This window comes from Glandiceps talaboti, chromosome 23, assembly GCF_964340395.1.
Source record: "Glandiceps talaboti chromosome 23, keGlaTala1.1, whole genome shotgun sequence".
In the NCBI taxonomy this organism is placed as follows: Eukaryota; Metazoa; Hemichordata; class Enteropneusta; family Spengelidae; genus Glandiceps; species Glandiceps talaboti.
In genome coordinates, this window is record NC_135571.1 from 8,238,948 (window position 1) to 8,266,670 (window position 27,723).

Below are 27,723 nucleotides of genomic sequence, written 5' to 3' on the forward strand. Positions count from 1 at the left end.
ATGTTGTTCAGCCCTATCACATTAGTGTTGAATGTAGTGAGCGAAAATAATTTCAAATTTTGAGCTGAAAATGTTTACTTCCCAAATTATCTTTACCTACCACCAAAATTACCAAATATGGACATTAATACACATATATATATGTTTCTCTTTGGTGTAACGTATTGGTTTGTAGATATGGTCGATCCTAAACCAATACCTCGACCTCACATAAATGTAGAACTTCTACCCTATCAACTAACTGGATACTGACGTATCGGCCAATCATTGGTGCATCGCATCCACACGTCACGACGATGGTTTCTTGATAAGTGATGTCACCAACTAACATCTCGCCACACACGGGATTATTCGAGAAATCTTTGTCGTTACCAACACGTACTTCTGCTTTAGCTATTCTGTTCTCTGAAATGCCAATAATGAAAAGTGTGGTGTTAGGAATAATATATCAAGAAAATAAAAGCAGAGGACAGATGTTGCAACAAAAATAAAAACAACAGCAACAGCAAGAGCTACAACAGCAACGGCAATAACAATAATAACAACAACAACAACAACAACAACAACAGCAACAACAACAACATTGACAGCAGCCGCAGCAACAGCAGCAGCAACAACAACAGCAGTAGCAACAACAGCAACAACATTGACAGCAGCAGCAGCAACAACAGCAACAACAGCAGCAACAACCGCAGCAACAGCAACAACAACAACAGCAACAATAACAGCAACAGCAGCAGTAGTAGTAGCAACAATAACAACAACAGCAACAACAACAAGAGGAGCAACAACAACAACAGCAACAACAACAACAGCAGCAGTATCAGGAACAGCAGGAACAGCAGCAGCAGCAGCAACAACAACAACAATAACAACAACAACAACAACAACAACGTCACCATCACCATCAGAAAGACTAGAATCAGTCAGACTATGAAGTATAAAGGCACCAGGTATTATTTGATCCAGAACTTAATGACAACATTGTGTACCATAACAGACGCATATCATAAAATATCTTATTTACATACAGGAATTATATAAGAACCCTACTTACGGCAACAATCCTGCCTGTTTGTTATCACCACGTTGTGTATCTTGTGAGATAGTCCGAGATCCACCATCCACCACGGTTTAAACTGTTTGTTTGTTTGTGTACAGGACTGGCCAATTAACATATGACTGTCTTTGTTTCCATCCACAGCTTTCTCTGCAGGTCCTCCAGCATATTTATCAGTGGAACTCTGTATTACACTTTTCCCTGCAGCAACATTTTTAAGTGTCCCAGGTACCTTACAGACTAGAAAATATAAAAATGGTATCAAAGTCATTTCTCATCATCATCATCATCACCATCATCATCATCATCATCATCATCATCATCATCAACAACAACAACAACAACAACAACAACAACAACAACAACAACAACCGTCTATGACATGCAGATTAATCGAAACAAGATTCATAATAACTGAAACTGTCATTATTTTAGATTTTTTTTTTTATAAATTATACTTGTGGAGGTATGGGTAAATTATTCTCAACGATATTTTATTTTTCCAGATCAAAATATTCGTGACCTAAGGTTTTTGAAACTATTCCAACTATGGCGCATACGCACTAGATGTTATTCGATCCGGGAGACTGTGAGGAACTGGAACGGTCGAAGTTGTTATCTGATAAACTGTTATTTGAGCCAAACATTTTCTAACTTAGCAATTAATGTTTCTATCACCACGACTCGTCTATCTACTCGTAATGACAAAACCTAGTACGTCACTCGTTTACCGTGGATGAACAAAGAAAAAACGCATGTCGCGGGATCAGTCGTGACAATTGTCTGTCTGTCTGTCTGTCTGTCTGTCTGTCTGTCTGTCTGTCTGTCTGTCTGTCTGTCTGTCTGACTGTCTGTCTGTCTATCTGTGTCCATCTGTATGTATGTATGTATGTATGTATGTATGTATGTATGTATGTATGTATGTATGTATGTATGTATGTATGGATGGATGGATGGATGGATGGATGGATGGGTGGATAGATGTATGTATGTATGTATGTATGTATGTATGTATGTATGTATGTATGGATGGATGGATGGATGGATGGATGGGTGGATAGATGTATGTATGTATGTATGTATGTATGTATGTATGTATGTATGTATGTATGTATGTATGTATGTATGTATGTATGTATGGATGGATGGATGGATGGATGGGTGGATAGATGTATGTATGTATGTATGTATGTATGTATGTATGGATGGATGGATGGATGGATGGGTGGATAGATGTATGTATGTCCATCTGATTTGGTTGCAAAGGATTCAAAATATCAAAATAGAACTCTTAATCTACATATAGTAGCTTGTCGAATATCAATTATCATAACAACTGTAATAAATACCTCGAGCACGTGCTCCGACTCCGCCTCCGACTCCGACTGATGGGACTAAGTCTGACCCTGGAGAAAACAAATAGACCATTAATAGGCATGCAATGTTGTCATCTAAAATAAACTGGAAACAAACAAACAAACGAACATACATACATACATACATACATACATACATACATACATACATTCATACATACATACATACATACATTCATACATACATACATACAACATACATACATACATACATACATACATACATACATACATACAACATACATACATACATACATACATACATACATACATAAATACATACATACATACATACATACATACATAACTAACGAAAATCCATCCATCTGAACTGACTAGCAGTTTGAAAGACACAACCTTCTTACAAAAGTTGAAATCTGGGTACAATGATTAATGTTCATATGTTCAGTACAGTAAACTACATAAGTTTGAATTACCAAGAAAGGTTGTGATAGTAATAAAAAAAAAGTACCAGCAAAGACAATTACTTTACTGACTGTGCCCTTTTATAATTTGCATAATTTTTAAGAATTCCTAAATACTGGACTAGATATGGAATGGTATGATTACTTACTAGGGACCATTATTTTAACCTCGCATAGTTGTAGATAATCCTGTCTATTCACGAGTTGAATGCTGACATAACGACCCTTTAATGGTCCACCACAGTAGAATGACAAAGTTTCTTGATACTTCATATCATGTCCAACTGGTTTCCCACATGGTGCATTAGCATTGAAATTGTCATTATCTCCAACTCTCACAACTGCACTCAGAATCCTTTCCACTGTAGACAAAAAACATTGGCATGACATTTTAGTTCTGGAAACGACATAGTACCCCATCTAGACGGCACTAAAAATCCTACTTGAGGTAGGATTCAGGATAGTTTAAAGCCTGTGTAGACGCAAACGCGTCCTGAACCTGTCCTGAAACTGTCCAGACTTAGGACACCTTGGAGAGGTTTCCTGAAACACTCCTGACGTCATACTATGTACTGTCAGGACAAAAGGCGCGTCATCTAGACGCTGTAACCTTCCTATGTGTAAACACAAATCTATCCTACCTCAGGTAGGACTTGGGACTGCCTCAGGTAGGACGACCTTCGTGCAGATGGGGCTACTGTCGAAATTTTGAGACAGACAAAAAGCTGTTTCTTAGTTTTAGAATGTAAACTAAATGGATACTTAGGCGGAAGTTTCAAAATAATGTCAGAAAATAGTGACTTCTTGAACACAAAGCTTAGCAAAGTTAACTTAGGGTGAGGATTTTTTTACATAATTAGTACTCAAAGTATTAAAAGTGTCAGAACACGTAAACTCTTTGCACCATTACTAGTGATGTCCACACATGTACATATTCACAACTTGGTGTGATACAAGTATTACCTAGTCAACTGATACAGAAACTGTTGGTAAAACTGCTGTTTCATGTTCTACTTTAACCAGCTTTTAGAGACATAAAACGTCAGACAAATGAAAATCACAAGAAATCTTATATGGAACTGTTTGCACTAGGAAGCAATGTCTATTGTTTATACACACTAGATTTGAGAAAATAGTTAATAGTTGTTGATGGTGCTTTTCAACATAAAATTAGCGCCATCAACGACAAACTATTATATATCGTTTTAGAAACCGTTAGACACAAATCTATGTATATCTACTTACTGCAACAATCCATTCGATTGGTTACAATGACCTCTTGTACATGGTAAGACTTCCCTAGGTCAACTTTCCACCAGGCGTTCTGTTCTGTGTTTGTACAAGCACAGCTATTTCCACTCCACAGACTGTTACTGTTACCATCAATTGCTTTGCCTGGAGTGGTACCAGGGTATATACTACTTAGAGAAGCAGTTCCCTTCTCCGCTATATTTATGAACATTGAGGATACTGGTACAGCGTTGACTGTAGTGAAAATACAAAATTATATATCAAAATATTAAATTGAAGATTCCAAGTTGGTGGTTTGTTATCTGTAAAGCGCCAATGGGCAGTAGCGTTGGATATTACGTGCTATACAAAACCCTTTCCATAGCTTTGCATATTGCAACACATCACATCACATCACATCACGTCGGATTAGATCAGATCAGATCACATCCCATCACGTCACCGCCACACCACACCACTTCACATCACATCACATCACTTCACTTGACGTCCCATCAAGTCACGTCACATCAAATCACATCTCATCATATCACATCACACCACAGCACAGCACATCACATCACATCACATCACATCACATCACATCACATAACTTTACGTCAAGTCATGTTACGTCACATCACATCGCGTAGATAATGACACCTGTCATCATGTATGGAACAGATATAATTATAACAGTCACATATGTTACACTACCCGTAAGTAAGTCCTAATAAGAGTTATCATAGTACAAACACCCACCCGCATATTCAATCTCAGAAACATATGATGGAAAAGAAAAATTGGTTACACATAAGAGTAAATACCGTACAATATACATGTACTATGGTAAAACGTGACTTGTCTGTCTGTCTGTCTGTCTGTCTGTCTGTCTGTCTGTCGAACTGAATGTTTGTCTGTCTGTCTCCCTCCCTCTCTATGTTAGCCTGCCTGTGGCTTTCTGTCAGTCTGTGTCTGTCTGTCTGTCTGTCTGTCTGTCTGTCTGTCTGTCTGTCTGTCTCTCACTCTCACTCTCTCTCTCTCTCTCTCTCTCTCTCTCTCTCTCTCTCTCTCTCTCTCTCTCTCTCTCTCTCTCTCTCTCTCTCTCTCTCTCTCTCTCTCTCTGTTTTTGATATATGTAAAAAGTCTAGATTTGGAGCGAAATCAAGAATTCTCTTTACCAGGAACTATGACTTCGACTTCACACACATGTAGATTTTCTTGCCGACCATTGATATGAATACTGACGTAACGACCTAGGACTGGTTTGTCACAGTGGAAAGTCATCGTTTCATGATAGATTCTATCATTTGCAACGGGTTGTCCACACATCGTGTTACCATCAATACTCAGGTGGTCTCCAACTCTCACCTCGGCATCAAGAAGGCGTTCCACTATTCAGAAAAATAGTTCCATCACGAATTACATATAACATAATATCAATACTGAAAGTCATATATAAACAATATAGATTATATTGATTTGTATTTTTACACGCTCCTTTGAGTTATTGCAAATTATGTATTGAATAGAGTGGCAATGTTTTTCCATGGTCATCTTCGTGACATAGACTAGTTCAAGTTGAAACTTAAGAACTCGTCTATAATTCAGAATTATCATATTAAAACTATTCATATTTTACATGATGCATTTCAATTGCAATATGAATAATTAGATGCTTTGTAAAATTACATCTCCTTTTATGTACCTATAGTGCCACAACCGAATTATGTTATCTTACTGAAATTCACACTATGTCTACTTACAGCAACAATCCTGGCGATTGAATACAACTACCTCTTGCACAGGATAGGAATATCCAAGATCTACTCTCCACCAAGCATTGTGGTCAGGGTTGGTATGCGAACAGCTATTTTGATTCCAGTCACCATTAGTACTACCATCAACTGCATTGTCTGGATCGGTACCCAGGTAATCACTACTTTGGGAGGCAGGTTTACCCTTGGCTATATTTTTGAACTTATTAGGTATTGGTATAGCTGTATGTATAATGAATAAACATTAAAAGAAAACTGCAGTATATCATTAACACCTAAGGCCTAATAAAAAAAATTGTGTGGTCCCGATTACATTCAATGTTAGAATACGTGGGATTGGTAGAATTTTTTTATTATATTTTTTTCTATGTGAGTGTCTACTTCAGGTTCTCCATTGTTTTTCAAATGGTTTCTGTGTTGTTTATTTCTTCCTATCAGATGTACAGCCATTACAGATTGGAATAATAGTTTTATATTGTCTTTTTAAGCTGATGTCACTTTCCACATCTACTATTTCTCGTGACACTTCAACATTTTATTTTTTCTCGAATACGTAAAAGACGTTTAGGGTCAGCAGTGAAAAGCTAGGTGCGTGTCGGGTAACCGGAACCAAACAATTATTGTTTTAGGCCTTAGCTAGCTAGATAGACCCATACATTAATTTCACAACTTTTGTAACAGATTATCACAACATACAGACATACGTAATAATAACACTTAAAATGGCACTTGGATACCTTTGTGACATCACATTTGTGGTATTTCTTTCTAGTTCTGTAACTGGTGAGCAGAAATTGCCCAAAATAAATAAAGAATTTAATTGAATTTGGATATACGACGGAATAAAGAAAAAGATTATTTGCATGTTTCAGACACATCTTACTAATAACTATATAAACTTGTAAAATCGATTCACAGTTATATGCTTATTTAGCTTGGCAAACGTTCTATTATTTCCTAGTTTTTGTTTTATCTACTTTGGTAGTTTTTTTAACTTTGTGTATATTTACTTTTGGTGCTTTTGTACATTAGAATGCAATCTCCTAGTGTCAGTTGAAGGGTATTACTTTGTTAATTACGCATTGACCAATAACTTTATTAACAAGGGGAACCTTGTAAACCCGCCATCTTGAATATCTTTGAGCTTTATTATGTAGAAAGATGTATCATCCTAGCTTCTGATATAAATATAAATCAGTGAATGTGTCACATTGCAGGATAACTACTAGGAATATGGAAGATAGGTAAAGCACATTTACTCAGAATTTCTAACATTAGTAAGAGACTCTGTAAAAGTATGACTTATTACCTGGAGCCATGACTTGAACTTCACACACATGAAGATTATCTTGTCGATCCTTTAGTTGGATGCTGACATATCGTCCCTCTACTGGGCCATCGCAGTCAAACGTTAGAGTTTCCTTTGTGACATCGTCATTTCCGACTGTAGGGCCACACTGTGTATTGGCTTCAATGCTCTGGAAGTTTCCAACTCTTATTTGGGCACTTCGAATGCGTTCAACTGTCAGAAGCAAAAATGTAATATTAACAATCTTCTTTGTTTGTTTGTTTGTTTGTTTGTTTGTTTGTTAACGTAATCTGAATAAAGCAGTTTGAACCAACTTAGAAGACAAGGGAATGGTGCATAGTTATATACATCATCATCATCACCACCACCATCATCATCACCACCACCACCACCACCACCACCACCACCATCATCATCATCATCAGCATCATCATCATCATCATCATCATCATCATCATCATCATCATCATCATCATCATCATCATCATCATCACCACCACCACCACCACCACCACCATCATCATCATCATCATCATCATCATGATCATCATCATCATCATCCCATTTTAACCCACAGCACAAGCATTATCAGCACCAGAACTAGCACCACAATCACAAGCATCACCACCACGACCAACAACAACAACAACAACAACAACAACAACAACAACAACATCATCAGCAACAGAGATAAAGAAGATGAGAAGAAGAACATGAAGGTCAAATCAAGTCCAAGAGCAAGATGCACACGACAAATTTTCATGACATCTGTCAATCCGATTGAAATGATCACATTCTATTTCGAAGTTAACATTTTACTACACGATAAGATTATACATCTTTTAAATTGACTGTGGTAGAATATTCTATAGAACAACTTACTGCAGCAGTCTCGACGGTTTGTCACTATCACCTTATGTACAGAATACGTCTGTCCGAGGTCAACTTTCCACCAGGCATTCTGGTCAGGGTTGGTATGAGAACAGCTATTTTTATTCCAATCAGTATTGGTGTTACCATCAACTGCGTTGTTAGGATCCGTACCCAGGTAGCTGCTACTCTGGGATGCACTTGCGCCTTTGGCTACATTTACCAAAGTGTCTGCAGGAAGAAAAATGGAATACAGCCACAGTAATCATATTTGTAAAGTGACGTATAGATAGATAATGTTAGTTTACATTCAAAGTGCATTGGACTTTACAGACTTAGAACAATTACCAAAGTAGGTATGAATATGTTGAAGAAAATTGAATACAACCATAATATACAAAATAAGTAAATTGACACAGTTTGTACATGTTTAGTTTTAAGTTTGTTTAGTTGAGGGTTGGTACTGTATCAAACTTTATGGACTGCTACTACACCATAACAATATCCGGATTCGAAAACGAAAAAAACACTATCTGGTAAAACTCTAATAATTGCATTAAAAGGCTTCAGGTTTTACAATGTACACATTCTTAATTGAAATATACTCTTTTGAGCCTTTCTCATTTTGTCCACCATTACAATGACCAATACATAATTAGCTATATATTACCCTGCAATTGCACAGAGAATGACTAATACCTGCTTACATTTACTTTGTGTTGAGAGATTTAAAATTTGAAAGTTGAAAATATTACATGTGTTTGCTATTTTATGATAAGCCTTTGGCTTACCAGGAACCATTACTTAAATTGTCCTCAAATATCTGAACGTTATTATATTATTATATAGTATTTTATTTGCCACAAACTCAAAATCATATCAACATAACAAGAGAGAAAGTAAAAAAGACAGTGGTATAAATATTATACATAAACTGATGGATGAATACAGAGTTCATGGCTGGACCACAAAAATTGTTTGAAACAAACTAGTCAAGTTTGTGGCCCATACTACAATTGATAAAACAAAATAATCAAAGCAAAAACAAAAACAAATTTGAAATTAAAACAAAAACAAACAAAAAACAACGTTGTTGATGACGTCGATCCAATAGTTATGTGATAACACTCAAACCCTCTAGTGCACCGTAACAGTAAATGGCTCACTGATTGCAACCGTGTACAATATCAAAATGGAAACACTTATTTGCCTGACAGAAATAGTCTAATATATATTCACTATATCATAACAAATATATAAATACCTTTTTGAGGTATTCCCACTCGTGTGATTGTTGGGACTCGGTCTGATCCTTGGGAAAAGAAATTAACAAATTAATAGAAGTGCAAGAACAACATCTTGAATAAACCACTAACAAAACAAACAACAAACTAACTAACAAAAGGCCAAACAGACAAAGAAACAAATTTCGTACAGAAATGTAAATCTGGGTACAATGATTAATATTCAGAATAGCAAACTATACGTTCAGTATAGCAAACTAATTAAGTGTTAATTACCAAGGATGTTTGCGATAATAAAGTATTACAAAAATCCATAAATTTACAAGACTGTGTCCCTTTATAACTTGTCTATGTAGTAAGAATAATTAAATTCTGGACTAGGTATACGATGTTGTAACTACCTACCAGGAACCATTATTTTAACTTCACACAGTTGCAGATAATCCTGTCTATTCTCCAGTTGAATGCTGACGTAACGACCCTTTAATGGTCCACCACAGTAGAACGACAGAGTTTCTTGAGTTGCGATGTCACTTGCCACTGGTTTCCCACACGCACGATTAATATTCATATTCCAATTATCTCCAACTCGTACCACAGCATTCAGAATTCGTTCCACTGAAGACAAAAAGTGTTGGCATAATATTTAGCTTTGGGTATTACAATGTGTCAGAACTTTGAGACAGACAAAAAGTTTAATTTTAGAATGTAACCTGTAGAGACATTTAGGGAGATTCAAAATCATTTCACGAAAAAGTGACTTTTTGAGGAAAAGAATTAGTAAACGTAATTAGTTACTGTAGGTAAGACTGTTGCATGTTCTAATTTAATTAACTTTTTGATAATAAGAAACTAGCTTTGTACGACACATTTTGCACTTGGAAGCAATATTTACTAAATTGTTCATATACACTGAATGTTACAAAATACTTCTTGATGGTGTCTTTTAATATCGTGCTAATCGCGACATCAACGACAAACTATTATATCTCGTTATTACAAAACGTTAGATACAAATCGAAGCATATCTACTTACTGCAGCAATCCATTCGATTGGTTACAATGACTTCATATACCTGGTAAGACTTTCCCAGGTCAACCTTCCACCAGGCGTTCTTTTCAGAGTTTGTACAAGCACAGCTATTTCCACTCCACAGACTATTACTGTTACCATCAATTGCTCTGTCTGGAGTGGTACCAGGGTATGTACTACTTACAGAAGCAGTTCCCTTCTCTGCTATATTTATGAACATTGACGGTACTGGTACAGCGTCGCCTGTAGTGAAAATACAAAAATTAATAAAAAAATATTTCAAGTTTCCAAGTTGGTGGTTTGCTATTTGTAAAGAATTAGTGGGTATTATCTTTGGATATTTGGAGCAAATCACAACACAGAACAATACATCATATAACATATCATTACAGTGCATCACGCATAACAGCACATTACTTCACATCACAACGTAGTACAGCACATCAAAATGTCAAATCACGTCACACCGCATAACATATATATAACATCACACTGTATCTTATGGAACAATGCATTGTATTATCACATCACATCCCATCATATTACATGACGTCACGTGATATCACACTACATCACATCATATCATCTGTCATTGTTTGGAAGGTGTGAAAATTGTAGACAGTATGATGTCTATTTCCAGTACTTGAAACAGTAATAAAAATCCCTCCCTCCCTCCCTCTCTCTCTTTCGTTCTCTTTCCCTCTCCCTCCCCCCCCTCTCTCTCCCTCTCCCTCTATCCCCACCCCCTTGGAATATTTATATCAGCATTGTTAGTATTAACAAATAGTGTTTTGATGTCTGTTGTTTTTTGTGTCTGTAAAAAGTTAGAATTTGAGACAAAATGCTCCTAATACTTACCAGGAATTATGACTTGAACTTCACACACATGTAAATTGTCTACCCGACCATTTATTTGAATACTGACGTAACGACCTAGGACTGGTTTGTCACAATGGAAAGTCATCGTTTCATGATAGATTCTGTCCTTTCCAACAGGTTTTCCACATATGGTGTTACCAGCAATACTTAGGAAGTCTCCAACTCTCACCTCAGCATCAAGAAGGCGTTCCACTATTCAGAAAGACAAGTTACATCAAGAATTGCATTTAACTTAGTATAACAACATGTCAAAGTGTATCATAAACACTACAGCTTAATTCATTTTCATTTCAGTGTCTTTTATATTTCCATGGACATATTGGTAATGTAGGCTGGTTCAAAATAAATCTAAAGAACTCCTTTATAATTCAGAATTGTCATCGGATTAAAACTTTATATTTCACATGATGCATTTTCTCATTGCAGTATGATGTACAATGGAATGTAAAATTATGTATTAAACCTCATATGTACCTATAGTGGCACAATCAAATATATCCATGTTATCTATTTCAATTTACAAATTAACTTCTATCTACTTACAGCAACAATCCTGGCGATTTGTTACAACCACCTCATACACTGGATACGATTGCCCAAGATCTACTCTCCACCAAGCATTGTGGTCAGGTTCGGTATGAGAACAGCTATTTCCAGTAAATACACTATTAGTATTACCATCAATTGCTCTGTTAGGATCATTACCTTGGTAATCACTACTTTGGGTGGCAGTCTTACCCTCAGCTATATTTACGAACACATTGGGTATTGCTTTATCTAATAAAGCGAATATAAATTAAAAGAAAAGTATGGCATATCAATAACAGCTAGCTAGCTAGACCCGCCGAATGATTTTAACATTGGAACAGCTTATCATAACAGACTGTCATTGTACGTGTAATAACAATGCAAATGGAACTTGTATGTAAGATGGAATACCGAAAATGGTAATTTACATGTTACATATTATATTGTACTGCAAGTGATTTGTAAAAATCGAGGTGCAGTTATTTACTTGGTCAGATTGGCAAATGTTTCTAGGCCGAAATAATTTACTTGGTGTGTATTTAGGTTTGGTGTTCTTGTATCATAAGAATTTAATCACGTACGTTTAGTGGAAGGATTCAAAAGAACAAGTTCTCGGAAGGGGAACTTGTAAAAACATTGTCTTAAATATCTTTAATTAATGGTTCGATAAAGGGAAAATGTATCATCTTATGATAAATAGTAAACATTGAACATATTGTGGGATATAACTACTGGCCTACACACCCCTGGGTAGGTATTTCTGTTACTATAAATCATACCATAAGCCCCTGTAGCTGAGCAGGCTTAGTTTGAATTCCACTTAAATCTCACTTAGCCATGGTACATGAAAGATAGATAATGCTCATCTGCACAGTATTTCTCATATTAGTAAGGAACTCTGTAAAAGTATGATCTGTTACCTTGAGCCATGACTTGAACTTCACACACATGAAGGTTATCTTGTCGATCCTTTAGTTGAATACTGACATATCGACCCTGTACTGGTCCATCGCAGTCAAACGTTAGGGTTTCCTTATTGACAACGTCACTTCCGACTGTCTTACCACACTGTGTATTGGCTTCAATGCTCTGGAAGTCTCCGACTCTTACTTCGGCATTTAGAAGGCGTTCACCTGTCACAAACAGCAATATTCGTAATATTCTTTATTTTGTTAAGGTTATTAGGTCATCACCATGATCATCGCTGTTATCACCAGAACAACCAACGACAGAAGCACTACCACCACCACCACCAACAACAACAACAACAACAACAACAACAACAACAACAGCGACCACAACCACGACCACGACAATAACAACGCCCACTACGACAAGAAGAACACGTTAATGGCAAATAAAAGTCAAGAGCGAAAAGTACAAGAACATACACACATGAAGACTAAACGGACATATTTTCATAATTTACCAAAGGAAATGATCACATACTATTTAATACTTAACTTTTTACCTTACCATGCATTAAAAGAATGACTAATTTCAATGTTGTAAAAGTTTATAATTAACCACTTACTGCAGCAATCTTGGCGGTTTGTCACGATAACCTTATGTACAGGATACGATTTTCCTAGGTCAAGTTTCCACCAGGCATTCTGGTCAGAGTTGGTATGAGAACAGCTATTGCCACCCCAATCACTATTAGTATCACCATCAATTGCTCTGTTAGGATCGTTACCTTCGTAGTTGCTACTCTGGGATGCAGTTGCGCCCTTGGCTACATTTACCAAAGTGTCTTCAGGAAGAAAATGGAATACGGCCACAGTAATTATATTTGTAAAGTGATCCATGATGCGCATTTATATATTAGATATATAATGTGAGTTTACATTCAAAGTGCATTGGACTTAACAGACTAGAAAAATTGTTTCCTTAGTTTTTCACGCCGACCTTAATTTTTTTTTGGTATTGGAGAAAAAACTTGTGAATTCCCTCAAGAAATAGTGGATGCTAAAACTGACATCAACTAAAAAAAAAAAAGGCAATATAAAACTGTTCATCCAGTCTGTATTGGCTGTACGTCTGATGAGAAGCAAACGATAACACAGAGACCATATGGAAAACAATGGGATATATACGACATATACGACAAATATATCTATAAAAAATAAACAATCTACTCCACCTATTCTAAAATTAAGCGTAATCGGAACCGCACAATTCTTTTGTTATAAGGCCTTAATATCAAATAAAACTCCCGACTTCTGATGTTATCAGAAAGTAGAGAACTGAAGGGTCATTACAGATTGAGTAGTCAACCAACAGGAGGATGTCTGTCAACGTTACATCATGAGCTTAACTAACCCTTAGGAAGATCCCCTGTGAGGGTTTGAAACATCCGAGTTTTATTTTTATAAACTTTTATCTGAACAAGACGTTTTGCATCGTATACTCGTGGCGACAAAGTCCACTATGCCACTCGTATATTTCTTGTGAAGAAATAAATGCATTAGATACCTTGAGTAGTTGTTCCTGGAGGTAATCCAACTCGTATGACTGATGGGACTCGCTCTGATCCTGGGAAAAGAAATCAACCATTAATAGACGTGCAAGGATAACATCTTAAATAAACTGCAAACAGCAAACAACCGAGCGGACGGCAGACTAAGAAACAAATTCTACACAGAAGTATAAATCCGGGTACAATGATTAATTTTTATATGTTCAGTACAGCGAAATTAATACGTTTGAATCAAGTTGACAGTATTAAAAGTATCACCAAAGACCATTAGGTTATTCACCGTGTCCCTTTATAACTTATACATGTAGTAAGAATGACTAATTATTGCACCTAATATACGATGTTGTCACTACCTACCAGGAACCATTATTTTAACTTCACACAGTTGCAGATAATCCTGTCGATTCTCGAGTTGAATGCTGACATAACGACCCTTTAATGGTCCACCACAGTAGAATGACAAAGTTTCTTGAGTTGCGATGTCACTTGCCACTGGTTTCCCACACGCAGGATTAGCACTGAAATCCACATTATCTCCAACTCGTGCCACTGCATTCAGAATTCGTTCCACTGAAGACAAACAAATATGTTGGCATAATATTTAGCTTTGGATTACAAAGTGTCGAAATGTTGAGAATCACAAAAAGTAATTTCTTCGATTTAGAATGTAAACTACAGGGATGTTGAGAAAGTTTCAAAATTCTTTCAGAAAAAAGTGACTTGTTGAAGAAAGTTTAGCAAAGCTACACTGGGATAAGGAAAACGTTTCACGTAATCAGTAACTGTAGACTCGACTCCTAATGAAAATTAAAATGAAAAGAATTTACAAGGAACTTTGTAAGACACTGTTTCCACTTTGAAAGCATTATTTACAATTTTTAAAATGTACACATCATTTTTAGAAAACATTTGTTGGTGGTGCTTTTCAACATAATAGAAACGCCATCAACGACAAACTATTTTATCAAAAACGTTAGACTTAAATTTAAGTATAACTACTTACTGCAGCAATCCATTCGATTGGTTACAATGACCTCATATACATGGTAAGAATTTCCCAGGTCAACCTTCCACCAGGCGTTCTTTTCAGAGTTTGTACAAGCACAGCTATTTCCACTCCACAGACTGTTACTGTTACCATCAATTGCTCTTCCTGGAGTGGTACCAGGGTATGTACTACTTACAGAAGCAGTTCCCTTCTCTGCTATATTTATGAACATTGAGGGTAATGGTACAGCATCGCCTGTAGTGAAAATATAAAAGTTGTTCCTTTAAAATAATTATAAGAGTGGTGTTTTCATCACATCACATCACATCACATCACATCACATCTCATCACATCACATCTAATCGAGTCACATCTAAGAACATCACATCAAATCACATCACATCATAGCACACCACACCCCACCCCACCCCACCACACCACACCTCATCACGTCAGGTCACGTCACGTCACATCACATCACATCACATCACATCACATGTGAAAATTGTAGAAAGTATGTGTCCAGTACTTGTAATAATAATCTGTCTGTCTGTCTGTCTTTATCTGACTGACTGACTGACTGTCTGTCTGTCTGTCTGTCTGCTTCTCTGTCTCTCGCTCTGTCTGTCTGTGTGTCTCTCTCTCTCTTTATGTCTATGTCTCTTTCTGTCTGTATGTCTGTCTGTCTCTGTCTATCTGTCTCATTCTCTCCCTCTCTCTCTCTCTCTCTCTCTCTCTCTCTCTCTCTCTCTCTCTCTCTCTCTCTCTCTCTCTCTCTCTCTCTCTCTCTCTCTCTCTCTCTCTCTCTCTCTTTGTATGAAAAAAGTCAGGATGTGGGACAAAAGACTTACCAGGAATTATGACTTGAACTTCACACACATGTAAATTGTCTACCCGACCATTTATTTGAATACTGACGTAACGACCTAGGACTGGTTTGTCACAGTGGAAAGTCATCGTTTCATGATAGATTCTATCCTTTCCAACCAGTTCCCCACATATTTTGTTACCAGCAATACTTAGGAAGTCTCCAACTCTCACCTCAGCATTAAGAAGGCGTTCCACTATTCAGAAAGACAAGTTACATCAAGAATTGCATTTAACTTAGTATAACAACATGTCAAAGTGTATCATAAACACTACAGCTTAATTCATTTTCATTTTAGTGTCTTTCATATTTCCATGGACATATTTGTACTGTAGGCTGGTTCAAAATGAATCTAAAGAACTCCTGTACAATTCAGAATTGTCATCAGATTAAAACTTTATACTTCACATGATGTATTTTCATTGCAGTGTGATGTACAATGGAATGTAAAATTATGTATTAAACCCCTTATATACCTATAGTGGCACATTCAAATATATCTATGTTATCTGTTTCAATTTACAAATTAACGTCTATAAATAGCTACTTACAGCAACAATCCTGACGATTCGTTACAACCACCTCATACACTGGATACGATTGCCCAAGATCTACTCGCCACCAAGCATTGTGGTCAGGTTCGGTATGGGAACAGCTATTTCCAGTAAATGCACTATTAGTATTACCATCAATTGCTCTGTTAGGATCATTACCTTGGTAATCACTACTTTGGGTGGCAGTCTTACCCTCAGCTATATTTACGAACACATTGGGTATAGCGGTATCTAATATATAGCATATAAATTAAAAGGAAAGTATGGCATATCAATAAAAGCTAGCTGGCCAGACCCGCCAAATGATTTTAACAGCTTATCATAACAGACTGTCATTATACGTGTAATAACAATGCAAATGGAAATTGTATGTAAGATGGAATAACGAAAATGGTAATTTACATGTTACATATATATTGTACTGCTAGTAATTTGCATTAATTTGTAAAAATCGAGGTGCAGTTATTTGTTTGGTCAGATTGTCAAATGTTTCTAGGCCGAAATAATTGACTTGCTGTATATTTAGGTTTGGTGTTCTTGTATTATAAGAATTTAATCTCGTACGTTTAGTGGAATGGAGTTCTTTTGAATAAGTTCTCGGAAGGGGAACTTGTAAAGACATTGTCTTAAATATCTTTAATTAATGGTTCGATAAAGGGAAAATGTATCATCTTATGATAAATAGTAAACATTGAACATGTTGTGGGATATAACTACTGGCCTACATACCCCTGGGTAGGTATTTCTGTTACTATAAATCATACCATAAGCCCCTGTAGCTGAGCAGGCTTAGTTTGAATTCCACTTAAATCTCACTTAGCCATGGTACATGAGAGATAGATAATGCTCATCTACTCAATATTTCTCAAATTAGTAAGGAACTCTGTAAAAGTATGATCTGTTACCTTGAGCCATGACTTGAACTTCGCACACATGAAGGTTATCTTGTCGATCCTTTAGTTGAATACTGACATATCGACCCTGTACTGGTCCATTGCAGTCAAACGGTAGGGTTTCCTTATTGACAACGTCACTTCCGACTGTCTTACCACACTGTGTATTGGCTTCAATGCTCTGGAAGTCTCCTACTCTTACTTCGGCATTTAGAAGGCGTTCACCTGTCACAAACAGCAATGTTTGTAATATTGTTAATTTTGTTATGGTTATTAGGTCATCACCATGATCATCGCTGTTATCACCTGCACAACCAACAACAGAAGCAGTACCACCACCACCACCACCACCACCACCACCACCAACACCACAACCAACAACAAGAACAACAACAACAACAACAACAACAACAACAACAACAACAACAACAACAACAACAACGACCACGACCACGACCTAGACGACGCCCACGACGACAAAAAGAACACGTTAATGGTAAATAAAGGTCAAGAGCGAAAATCACAAGAACATACACACATGAAAACTGAACGGACATATTTTCATAATTTAGTAAAGGAAATGATCACATGCTATTTAATACTTAACGTTTTACCTTACCATGCATTAAAAGAATGACTAATTTCACGGTTGTAAAAGTTTTATAATTAACCACTTACTGCAGCAATCTTGGCGGTTTGTCACGATAACCTTATGTACGTGATACGATTTTCCTAGGTCAAGTTTCCACCAGGCATTCTGGTCAGAGTTAGTATGAGAACAGCTATTGCCACCCCAGTCACTATTAGTATCACCATCAATTGCTCTGTTAGGATCGTTACCTTCGTAGTTGCTACTCTGGGTTGCAGTTGCGCCCTTGGCTACATTTACCAAAGTGTCTGCAGAAAGAAAATGGAATACAGCGACAATTATCATATTTGTAAAGTGATGCAATATTTATATATTAGATATATAATGTGAGTTTACATTCAAAGTGCATTGTACTGTACAGACTAGAAAGATTATTTCCCTATGGTTTTTCACGCCCACCTTGATTTTCTTTTCGTTTTAGAGAAAAAAAATAGTAAAATCGCAAAACTTGTGAAGTCTCCCAAGAAATAGTGGATGCTGAAAATGACATCAACTTAAAAAGACAATATAAAACTGTTCATCCTATCTGTAATGGCTGTACGTCTGGTGAGAAGCAATCGATAACACAGAGACCATATGGAAAATGTGATTTAAACTGAATGCCTCCCGTAAGAAAATCACTAATTATGCAAATAACTCATTAAACTAAAAAAAACTATTGTAACAGGCTTTGTTAATGTTAATGTATGTAAGATTAAAGTATTTAAGAGTGTATGATACTGCTTAATTACTGAATATCGTTCATTATTCAAAATACTCATTAAAGGAAAAAGTTGTAGAAACAAACTTCATAGGACAGGTGCGTATTATTATGATTGCTGTGCGTATCATATTATACGAAATTTGAAGCTTGCATTTTTAAGATACAACCTAGTTACCTAAAATCATTAATTATGCAAATTTGTCATTAAAACTAAGCTATATAAAAGATTTTATAAGACATATCCGCTTTGTTATGATTAAGGTATGTACTAAATTGTATTGAAATTGAAGTATGCAGTCTTAAGATATAGCCTAATTAACGAAAATCATTAATTATGGAAAACTTGATAGGACATATGTGTTTTCTTATGATTAACGTGTGTACTAAATTATGTTGAATTTGAAGTATGTATTCTTAAGATATAGCCTAATTACCAAAAATAATTAATTGTGCAAATTAATCATTAACGCTGTAAGATACATCAACGAATTTTATAGGACAAATGTATGTTGTTATGTTTAATGAATATACTAAATTATATTGAAATTGCAGTATGAAGTCTTAAGATATTGCGTAATTAGTTGATTTCATTAATATGCAAATTTCTCTAATCAAACATTAACAGATCTGGCTCAAAACCTAATCAGGTCTAGCTATTACCGTAAACATTATATATCCCAAATTTCATTACAATTGAGCCAGCCGATTTTTAGAAAATGATGACACAGACAGACAGACAGACAGACAGACAGACAGACAGACAGACAGACAGACAGACAGACAGACAGACAGTAGAGAACTGAATGGTGATTATAAATTGAGTAGTCAATCAACAGGAGGATGTCTGTCAACGTTACATCATGAGTTTAAACTAGCCCTCAGGAAGATCCCCTGTGAGTGTTTGAAACATCCCAGTTTTATTTTTCTAAACTTTTATCTGAACAAGAAGTTTTGCATCGTCTAGTCGTGGTGACAAAGCCCGGTATGCCACTCGTATTTTTCTTGTGAAGAAATAAATGCATTAGATACCTTGAGTAGATGTTACTGGAGGTAATCCAACTCGTATGACTGATGGGACTCGCTCTGATCCTGGGAAAGAGAAATCAACCATTAATAGACGTACAAGGATAACATCTTATATAAACTTCAAACAGCAAACAACCGAGCAGACGACAGACTAAGAAACAAATTCTACACAGAAGTATAAATCCGGGTACAATGATTAATTTTGATATGTTCAGTACAGCGAAATTAATACGTTTGAATCAAGTTTAAGAACGTTTGTGACAGTATTAAAAGTACCACCAAAGTCCATGAGGTTACTCACCGTGTCCCTTTATAACTTATACATGTAGTAAGAATGACTAATTATTGCACCTAATATACGATGTTGTAACTACCTACCAGGAACCATTATTTTAACTTCACACAGTTGCAGATAATCCTGTCTATTCTCCAGTTGAATGCTGACATAACGACCCTTTAATGGTCCACCACAGTAGAATGACAAAGTTTCTTGAGTTGCGATGTCACTTGGTACTGGTTTCCCACACGCAGGATTAGCACTGAAATCCACATTATCTCCAACTCGTACCACTGCATTCAGAATTCGTTCCACTGTAGACAAAAAATGTTGGCATAATATTAAGCTTTGGACATTAGGAAGTAGCGAAAATTTGATTTATCACGATTATTAAATTTTAGAATGTAAACAGTAGAGATATTCAGGGAGATTCGAAATCATTTCAGGAAAAGGTGACTTTTTAAATATGATGTTAAAAGGAAAATGTGTCACGTAATTAGTAACTGTAGGTAAGACTGTTGCATGTTGTAGTTTAATTAGCGTTTTGAGACATAAAACCGAGACAAATTTAAATCACAAGAAAATGTGTGTGATACTGTTTGCACTTGCAAGCAATATTTACTAATTGTTGATAGACACTTGATGTTAGAAAATATTTGTTGATATTGTCATTCAATATGGTGATAATCGCGCCTTCAACGACAAACTATTATATCTCGTTATCACAAAACGTTAGATACAAATCTAAGTATAACTACTTACTGCAGCAATCCATTCGATTGGTTACAATGACCTCATATACATGGTAAGAATTTCCTAGGTCAACCTTCCACCAGGCGTTCTTTTCAGAGTTTGTACAAGCACAGCTATTTCCACTCCACAGACTGTTACTGTTACCATCAATTGCTCTTCCTGGAGAGGTACCAGGGTATGTACTACTATCAGAAGCAGTTCCCTTCTCTGCTATATTTATGAACATTGAGGGTAATGGTACAGCATCGCCTGTAGTGAAAATACAAATATTGATCTATTAAGAAAAATAATTCAAGTTTCCAAGTTGGTGGTTTGCTATTTGTAAAGAGTTAGTGGGTATTATCTTTGGATATTTGGAGCAAATCAGAACACAGAGCAATACATCACATAACATATCATTACAGTGCATCACGCATAACAGCACATTACTTCACTTCGCAACGAAGTACAGCACATCAAGATGTCAAATCAAATCACATCACATAACATATGCATAACACCACACCATATCTTATGGAACAATGCATCACGTATAATCACATCACATGATCATAGCATATTACATGATGTCACGTGATATTACATTACATCACATCATATCATGTTATTGTTTAGAAGATGTGAAAATTGTAGAAAGTATGTTTTCAGTACTTGTAACAATAATCTGTCTGTCTGTCTGTCTGTCTGTCTGTCTGTCTGTCTGTCTGCTTCCATGTCTCTCGCTCTGTTTGTCTCTGTCTGTCTTTATGTCTATGTTTCTGTCTGTCTGTCTGTCTGTCTGTCTGTCTGTGTCTGTCTGTCAGTCTCATTCTCTCACTCTCTCTCTCGCTCGCTCTCTCTCTCTCTCTCTCTCTCTCTCTCTCTCTCTCTCTCTCTCTCTCTCTCTCTCTCTCTCTCTCTCTCTCTCTCTCTCTCTCTCTCTCTCTCTCTCTCTCTCTCTCTCTCTCTCTCTCTCTGTATGAAAAAAGTCAGGATGTGGGACAAAAGACTTACCAGGAATTATGACTTGAACTTCACACACATGTAGATTGTCTACCCGACCATTTATTTGAATACTGACGTAACGACCTAGGACTGGTTTGTCACAGTGGAAAGTCATCGTTTCATGATAGATTCTGTCCTTTCCAACAGGTTTTCCACATATTGTGTTACCAGCAATACTTAGGAAGTCTCCAACTCTCACCTCAGCATCAAGAAGGCGTTCCACTATACAGAAAGGCAAGTTACATCAAGAATTGCATTTAACTTAATATAACAACATAAGTCAAATCAGATCATAAATACTACACACTTTAGTCATTTATTTTTTAAACGTTCCTTGAATTATTGTGAACTCTGAATTAAATAGGGAGACTGTGTCTTTTCATGGGTATATTGGTAATGTAGGCTGGTCTAAAGAACTCTTTTATAATTCAGAATCGTCATCGGATTAAAATGTTAAATTTACAAGATGTATTTTCATTGTAATATGAAGTACCATGGAATGTAAAATCATATACCAAACCTCTGATGTACCTATAGTGGCACAATCAAATATATCCATGTTATCTATTTCAATTCACAAATTAACGTCTATCTACTTACAGCAACAATCCTGGCGATTTGTTACAACCACCTCATACACAGGATACGATTGCCCAAGATCTACTCTCCACCAAGCATTGTGGTCAGGTTCGGTATGGGAACAGCTATTTCCAGTAAATACACTATTAGTATCACCATCAATTGCTCTGTCAGGATCGTTACCTAGGTAATCACTACTTTGGGTGGCAGTCTTACCCTCAGCTATATTTACGAACACATTGGGTATAGCGGTATCTAATATATAGCATATAAATTAAAAGGAAAGTATGGCTTATCAATAAAAGCTAGCTGGCCAGACCCGCCAAATGATTTTAACAGCTTATCATAACAGACTGTCATTGTACGTGTAATAACAATGTAAATGGAACTTGTAATTGTATGTAAGATGGAATAACGAAAATGGTAATTTACATGTTACATATTATATTGTACTGCTAGTAATTTGCATTAATTTGTAAAAATCGAGTTGCAGTTATTTGTTTGATCAGATTGTCAAATGTTTCTAGGTCGAAATCATTGACTTGGTGTATATTTAGGTTTGGTGTTCTTGTTTTATAAGAATTTAATCTCGTACTTTTAGTGGAAGGGAGTTCTTTTGAATAAGTTCTCGGAAGAGGAACTTGTAAAGACATTGTCTTAAATATCTTTAATTAATGGTTCGATATATGGAAAATGTATCATCTAATGATAAATAGAAAAAAGTGAATATGTTGTGGGATATAACTACTGGCCTGCACACCCCTAGGTAGTCTTGCTGCTAGACGCTCGGGCTTTCTTTCGATACTATAGGCAAACGAAGTGCCCGAACAGTCTAGCTAATGTCATTTTCAGACCGGACATTCCATTGAGATTAGTGGGTTGGGCCATGTATGCATATATATACTTTAATATATTCAATCTCTGTATGCAGGTGTTGACAAACACATTTATGTCATTACTATGTCTTATCAGTTTATGGTAATTATGTTTGATGAGTGTGTAGACGTTGTCATTCACACATTTTAGTTAACGCATTGGTGGTTAATTTTACAAGTCCCTCCTTAAGATGAATATGCATGACAGATTAGCTATTGTCCTCTGTTTGTGCTTGTCGATAATACGGTTCTCTGATTGGCAGTTATTTATATCCTTATGACATTTGCTAGACCTCGGATGTTCCATCCTCGATAGCAATGTTCGGGCGTGTGTCGTATTCTATCGGAAGAACATCCGAGGTCTAGCAGATGGACTAACCCCTAGGTAGATATTTCTGTTAATATAAATCATATCATAAGTCTCTGTAGCTGAACAGGTTCAGTTTGAATTCCACTTAAATCTCACTTAGCCATGGTACATGAAAGATAGATAATGCTCATCTACTCAGTATTTCTAATATTAGTAAGGAAGTCTGTAAAGTATAATCTGTTACCTTGAGCCATGACTTGAACTTCGCACACATGAAGGTTATCTTGTCGATCCTTTAGTTGAATACTGACATATCGACCCTGTACTGGTCCATCGCAGTCAAACGTTAGGGTTTCTTTATTGACAACGTCACTTCCGACTGTCTTACCACACTGTGTATTGGCTTCAATGCTCTGGAAGTCTCCTACTCTTACTTCGGCATTTAGAAGGCGTTCACCTGTCACAAACAGCAATGTTTGTTATATTGTTTATTTTGTTATGGTTATTAGGTCATCACCATGATCATCGCTATTAGCACCTGCACAACCAATGGCAGAAACAGTACCACCAAAACCATCAACAACACCAACATCAACAATAACAACAACAACAACGACAACAACAACAACAGCAGCAGCAACAGCAACAACAACAACAACAACAACAACAACAACAACAACGACGACGACGACGACGACGACGACAACAAGAAGAACATGTTAATGGCAAATAAAGGTCTACTGTGGAAAGCACAATAACCCATGATAACATACATATATGAAAACTAAACGGACACATATTTTCATAATTTACCATTGAAGGAAATGATCACATTCTATTTAAGAGTTAATTTTTTACCTTACCATGCATTAAAAGAATGATTAATTTCACGGTTGTAAAAGTTTATAAATAACCACTTACTGCAGCAATCTTGGCGGTTTGTCACGATAACCTTTTGTACGTGATACGATTTTCCTAGGTCAAGTTTCCACCAGGCATTCTGGTCAGAGTTGGTATGAGAACAGCTATTGCCACCCCAATCACTATTAGTATCACCATCAATTGCTCTGTTAGGATCGTTACCTTCGTAGTTGCTACTCTGGGATGCAGTTGCGCCCTTGGCTACATTTACCAAAGTGTCTTTAGGAAGAAAATGGAATACGGCCACAGTAATTATATTTGTGTGAAGTGATGCGCATTTATATATTAGATATATAATGTGAGTTTACATTCAAAGTGCATTGGACTTTACAGACTAGAAAAATTGTTTCCTTAGTTTTTCAAGCCGACCTGAATTTTTTTGGTATTGGAAAAAAAAAATAATAAAATAGCAAAACTTGTGAATTCCCTCAAGAAATAGTGGATGCTGAAACTGACATCAACTTTATAAAAAGACAATATAAAACTGTTCATCCAGTCTGCAATGGCTGTACGTCTGATGAGAAGCAACCGATAACAGAGACCATATGGAAAACAACGAGAAAACATTACTACCTGAACTAGACACTGATATATGACAAATATATCTTTAGAAAATAAACAATCTACTCCACCTATTCTAAAATTAAGCGTAATTGGAACCACACATTTTTTATTAGGCCTTAATATAATAAAAAAAACTCCTTACTACTGATGTTAACAGACAGTAGAGAAATGAAGGGTCATTACAGTTTGAGGAGTCAATCAACAGGAGGATGTCTGTCAACGTTATATCATGAGATTAAACTAACCCTTAGGAAGATCCCCTGTGAGGGTTTGAAACATCCGAGTTTTATCTTTATAAACTTTTATCTGATGAAGAAGAACTTTTGCATCGTCTAGTCATGGTGACAAAGCCCACTATGCCACTCGTATTTTTCTTGTGAAGAAATAAATGCATTAGATACCTTGAGTAGATGTTACTGGAGGTAATCCAACTCGTATGACTGATGGGACTCGCTCTGATCCTGGGAAAGAGAAATCAACCATTAATAGACGTACAAGGATAACATCTTATATAAATTGCAAACAGCAAACAACCGAGCGGACGACAGACTAAGAAACAAATTCTACACCGAAGTATTAATCCGGGAACAATGATTAATTTTTATATTTTCAGTACAGCGAAATTAATGTTTACGTTTGAATCAAGTTGATGAATGTTTGTGACAGTATTAAAAGTACCACCAAAGACCATTAGGTTATTCGCCGTGTCCCTTTATCACTTATACAAGTAGTAAGAATGACTCATTATTGCACCTAATATACGATGTTGTAACTACCTACCAGGAACCATTATTTTAACTTCACACAGTTGCAGATAATCCTGTCGATTCTCCAGTTGAATGCTGACATAACGACCCTTTAATGGTCCACCACAGTAGAATGATAAAGTTTCTTGAGTTGCGATGTCACTTGCCACTGGTTTCCCACACGCAGGATTAGCACTGAAATCCACGTTATCTCCAACTCGTGCCACAGCATTCAGAATTCGTTCCACTGAAGACAAACAAATATGTTGGCATACTATTTAGCTTCGGATTACAAAGTGTCGAAATGTTGAGACTTACAAAAAGTAATTTCTTCAATTTAGAATGTAAACTATATGAATATTGCGGAAAGTTTCAAAAGTCTTTCAGAAAAAAAGTGACTTCTTGAAGAAAGTTTAGCAAAGCTACACTGGGACGAGGAAAACGTTTCACGTCATCAGTAACTGTAGACACGACTCCTAATGAAAATTAAAACGAAAACAATTTACAAGGAACTTTGTAAGACACTGTTTGCACTTTGAAAGCAATATTTACAATTTTTAAAATTTACACTTCATTTTTAGGAAATATTTGTTGGTGGTGCTTTTCAACATAATAGAAACGCCATCAACGACAAACTATTTTATCAAAAACGTAAGACATAAATTTAAGTAGAGCTACTTACTGCAGCAATCCATTCGATTGGTTACAATGACCTCATATACATGGTACGAATTTCCTAGGTCAACCTTCCACCAGGCATTCTTTTCAGAGTTTGTACAAGCACAGCTATTTCCACTCCACAGACTGTTACTGTTACCATCAATTGCTCTTCCTGGAGAGGTACCAGGGTATGTACTACTATCAGAAGCAGTTCCCTTCTCTGCTATATTTATGAACATTGAGGGTAATGGTACAGCGTCGCCTGTAGTGAAAATATAAAAATTGTTCCTTTAAAATAATTATAAGATTGGTGTTTTCATTACATCACATCACATCACACCACACCACATCACATCACATCACATCACATCACATCATAACAAATCACATCACATAATATCCTATCACATCACATCTAATCCAGTCACTTCTAACAACATCACATCACATCACATCACATCACATCACATCACATCACATCAAATCAAATCACACCTCATCATACCACACCACACCACACCACATCACACCTAACCACACCACGTTGTCACGTCATGTAACGTCACATCACTTCACATCACATCACATCACATCACACTACATCACATCACATCACATTCACCATCTATTAATTATTAATTGGATGGTTGATTATTTGTTTGTGTGATTTGTTGGTTGGTTGGTTGGTTGGTAGGTTGGGAAATAATATAACGTATGATGCGTGTTGCCTGTATTATTACTAAGTCATGTAAAGATAAGGCCACTTGGTTGCTTTCGCTTCTTTAGCCCTAACATTAATAATAACCCGTCATGGGAAGCAGCCAGTCGGTAGTGGTATGATTTGAAGCTATAAATCATACCAGACGCCTGTTTGCTATAAGCAGCATAATAACTTAACATAGCCAGACGACAACTTCGCATTATTTTTCGAGAAATTATTTCGCTGGTATATTCATGCGATGATCAATACATGATAGGAAACATTTGAGAAGACCGAAATATTGCCACGTTTGTTTTGCCCCACCCTATCAAATACATGCTTTACATGGCCATCCTTTGTTTGCAAAGACATAGGTAAACAACCTTCAGTTGCTCACGGTGTCTCTTTAATAGATAATGACACCTGTCATGTATGTAATTACCAGATATAATTATAACATAC

General features: G+C 36.3%; 4 protein-coding genes and 1 long non-coding RNA gene across 5 annotated transcripts; all 5 read right to left on the minus strand.

Moving 5' to 3' along the window:
- Window positions 1-8,189: 8,189 nt before the first annotated feature.
- On the minus strand, window positions 8,190-9,818 carry LOC144452648 (uncharacterized). Its single transcript, XR_013482365.1, has 3 exons — window positions 9,698-9,818; window positions 9,313-9,360; window positions 8,190-8,279 (listed from the first exon to the last, which is right to left on the minus strand). It is a non-coding gene; the product is annotated as an uncharacterized LOC144452648 (long non-coding RNA).
- Window positions 9,819-10,320: 502 nt separating this feature from the next.
- LOC144452677 (uncharacterized) lies at window positions 10,321-13,540 on the minus strand. The gene is made up of 5 exons (XM_078143822.1): window positions 13,267-13,540; window positions 12,653-12,865; window positions 11,748-11,981; window positions 11,184-11,396; window positions 10,321-10,568 (listed from the first exon to the last, which is right to left on the minus strand). Exons 1-5 carry the CDS (start codon window positions 13,538-13,540, stop codon window positions 10,321-10,323), a joined length of 1,182 nt encoding a protein of 393 aa, XP_077999948.1.
- Window positions 13,541-15,546: 2,006 nt separating this feature from the next.
- Window positions 15,547-18,140, minus strand: LOC144452678 (fucolectin-like). The gene is made up of 5 exons (XM_078143823.1): window positions 18,134-18,140; window positions 17,527-17,739; window positions 16,619-16,852; window positions 16,051-16,263; window positions 15,547-15,572 (listed from the first exon to the last, which is right to left on the minus strand). Exons 1-5 carry the CDS (start codon window positions 18,138-18,140, stop codon window positions 15,547-15,549), a joined length of 693 nt encoding a protein of 230 aa, XP_077999949.1.
- A 2,998-nt stretch (window positions 18,141-21,138) lies between these two features.
- Window positions 21,139-23,138, minus strand: LOC144452679 (fucolectin-1-like). Its single transcript, XM_078143824.1, has 4 exons — window positions 23,081-23,138; window positions 22,507-22,740; window positions 21,983-22,128; window positions 21,139-21,171 (listed from the first exon to the last, which is right to left on the minus strand). The coding sequence occupies exons 1-4, from the start codon at window positions 23,136-23,138 to the stop codon at window positions 21,139-21,141; spliced, it is 471 nt and encodes a 156-aa protein (XP_077999950.1).
- Window positions 23,139-23,861: 723 nt separating this feature from the next.
- Window positions 23,862-25,434, minus strand: LOC144452680 (fucolectin-like). Its single transcript, XM_078143825.1, has 3 exons — window positions 25,401-25,434; window positions 24,592-24,810; window positions 23,862-24,127 (listed from the first exon to the last, which is right to left on the minus strand). The coding sequence occupies exons 1-3, from the start codon at window positions 25,432-25,434 to the stop codon at window positions 23,862-23,864; spliced, it is 519 nt and encodes a 172-aa protein (XP_077999951.1).
- Window positions 25,435-27,723: the final 2,289 nt, after the last annotated feature.

Bases quoted from the DNA above. Each gene is read 5' to 3' on its own strand.
- LOC144452677 (XM_078143822.1), bottom strand. From the start codon at position 13,540: ATGGATCACTTTACAAATATAATTACTGTGGCCGTATTCCATTTTCTT. The intron at 11,397-11,747 runs GTAAGTAGATAG...CTTTCTGAATAG, and splicing joins AAATCGCCAGGATTGTTGCT to TGGAACGCCTTCTTGATGCT. The intron at 10,569-11,183 runs GTAAGTATTAGG...TTTTCACTACAG, and splicing joins AGTTCAAGTCATAATTCCTG to GCGACGCTGTACCAGTACCG.
- LOC144452678 (XM_078143823.1), bottom strand. The intron at 16,853-17,526 runs GTAACAGATCAT...GCTATATATTAG, and splicing joins AGTTCAAGTCATGGCTCAAG to ATACCGCTATACCCAATGTG. The intron at 16,264-16,618 runs GTAAGTAGCTAT...CTTTCTGAATAG, and splicing joins GAATCGTCAGGATTGTTGCT to TGGAACGCCTTCTTAATGCT.
- LOC144452679 (XM_078143824.1), bottom strand. From the start codon at position 23,138: ATGTCTTTACAAGTTCCTCTTCCGAGAACTTATTCAAAAGAACTCCCT. The intron at 22,741-23,080 runs GTACGAGATTAA...GCTATATATTAG, and splicing joins AGAACTCCCTTCCACTAAAA to ATACCGCTATACCCAATGTG. The intron at 22,129-22,506 runs GTAAGTAGATAG...CTTTCTGTATAG, and splicing joins AAATCGCCAGGATTGTTGCT to TGGAACGCCTTCTTGATGCT.
- LOC144452680 (XM_078143825.1), bottom strand. From the start codon at position 25,434: ATGTTTCAAACCCTCACAGGGGATCTTCCTAAGG. The intron at 24,811-25,400 runs GTTAGTTTAATC...TTCTTCCTAAAG, and splicing joins CACAGGGGATCTTCCTAAGG to ACACTTTGGTAAATGTAGCC. The intron at 24,128-24,591 runs GTAAGTGGTTAT...TGTTTGTGACAG, and splicing joins AAACCGCCAAGATTGCTGCA to GTGAACGCCTTCTAAATGCC.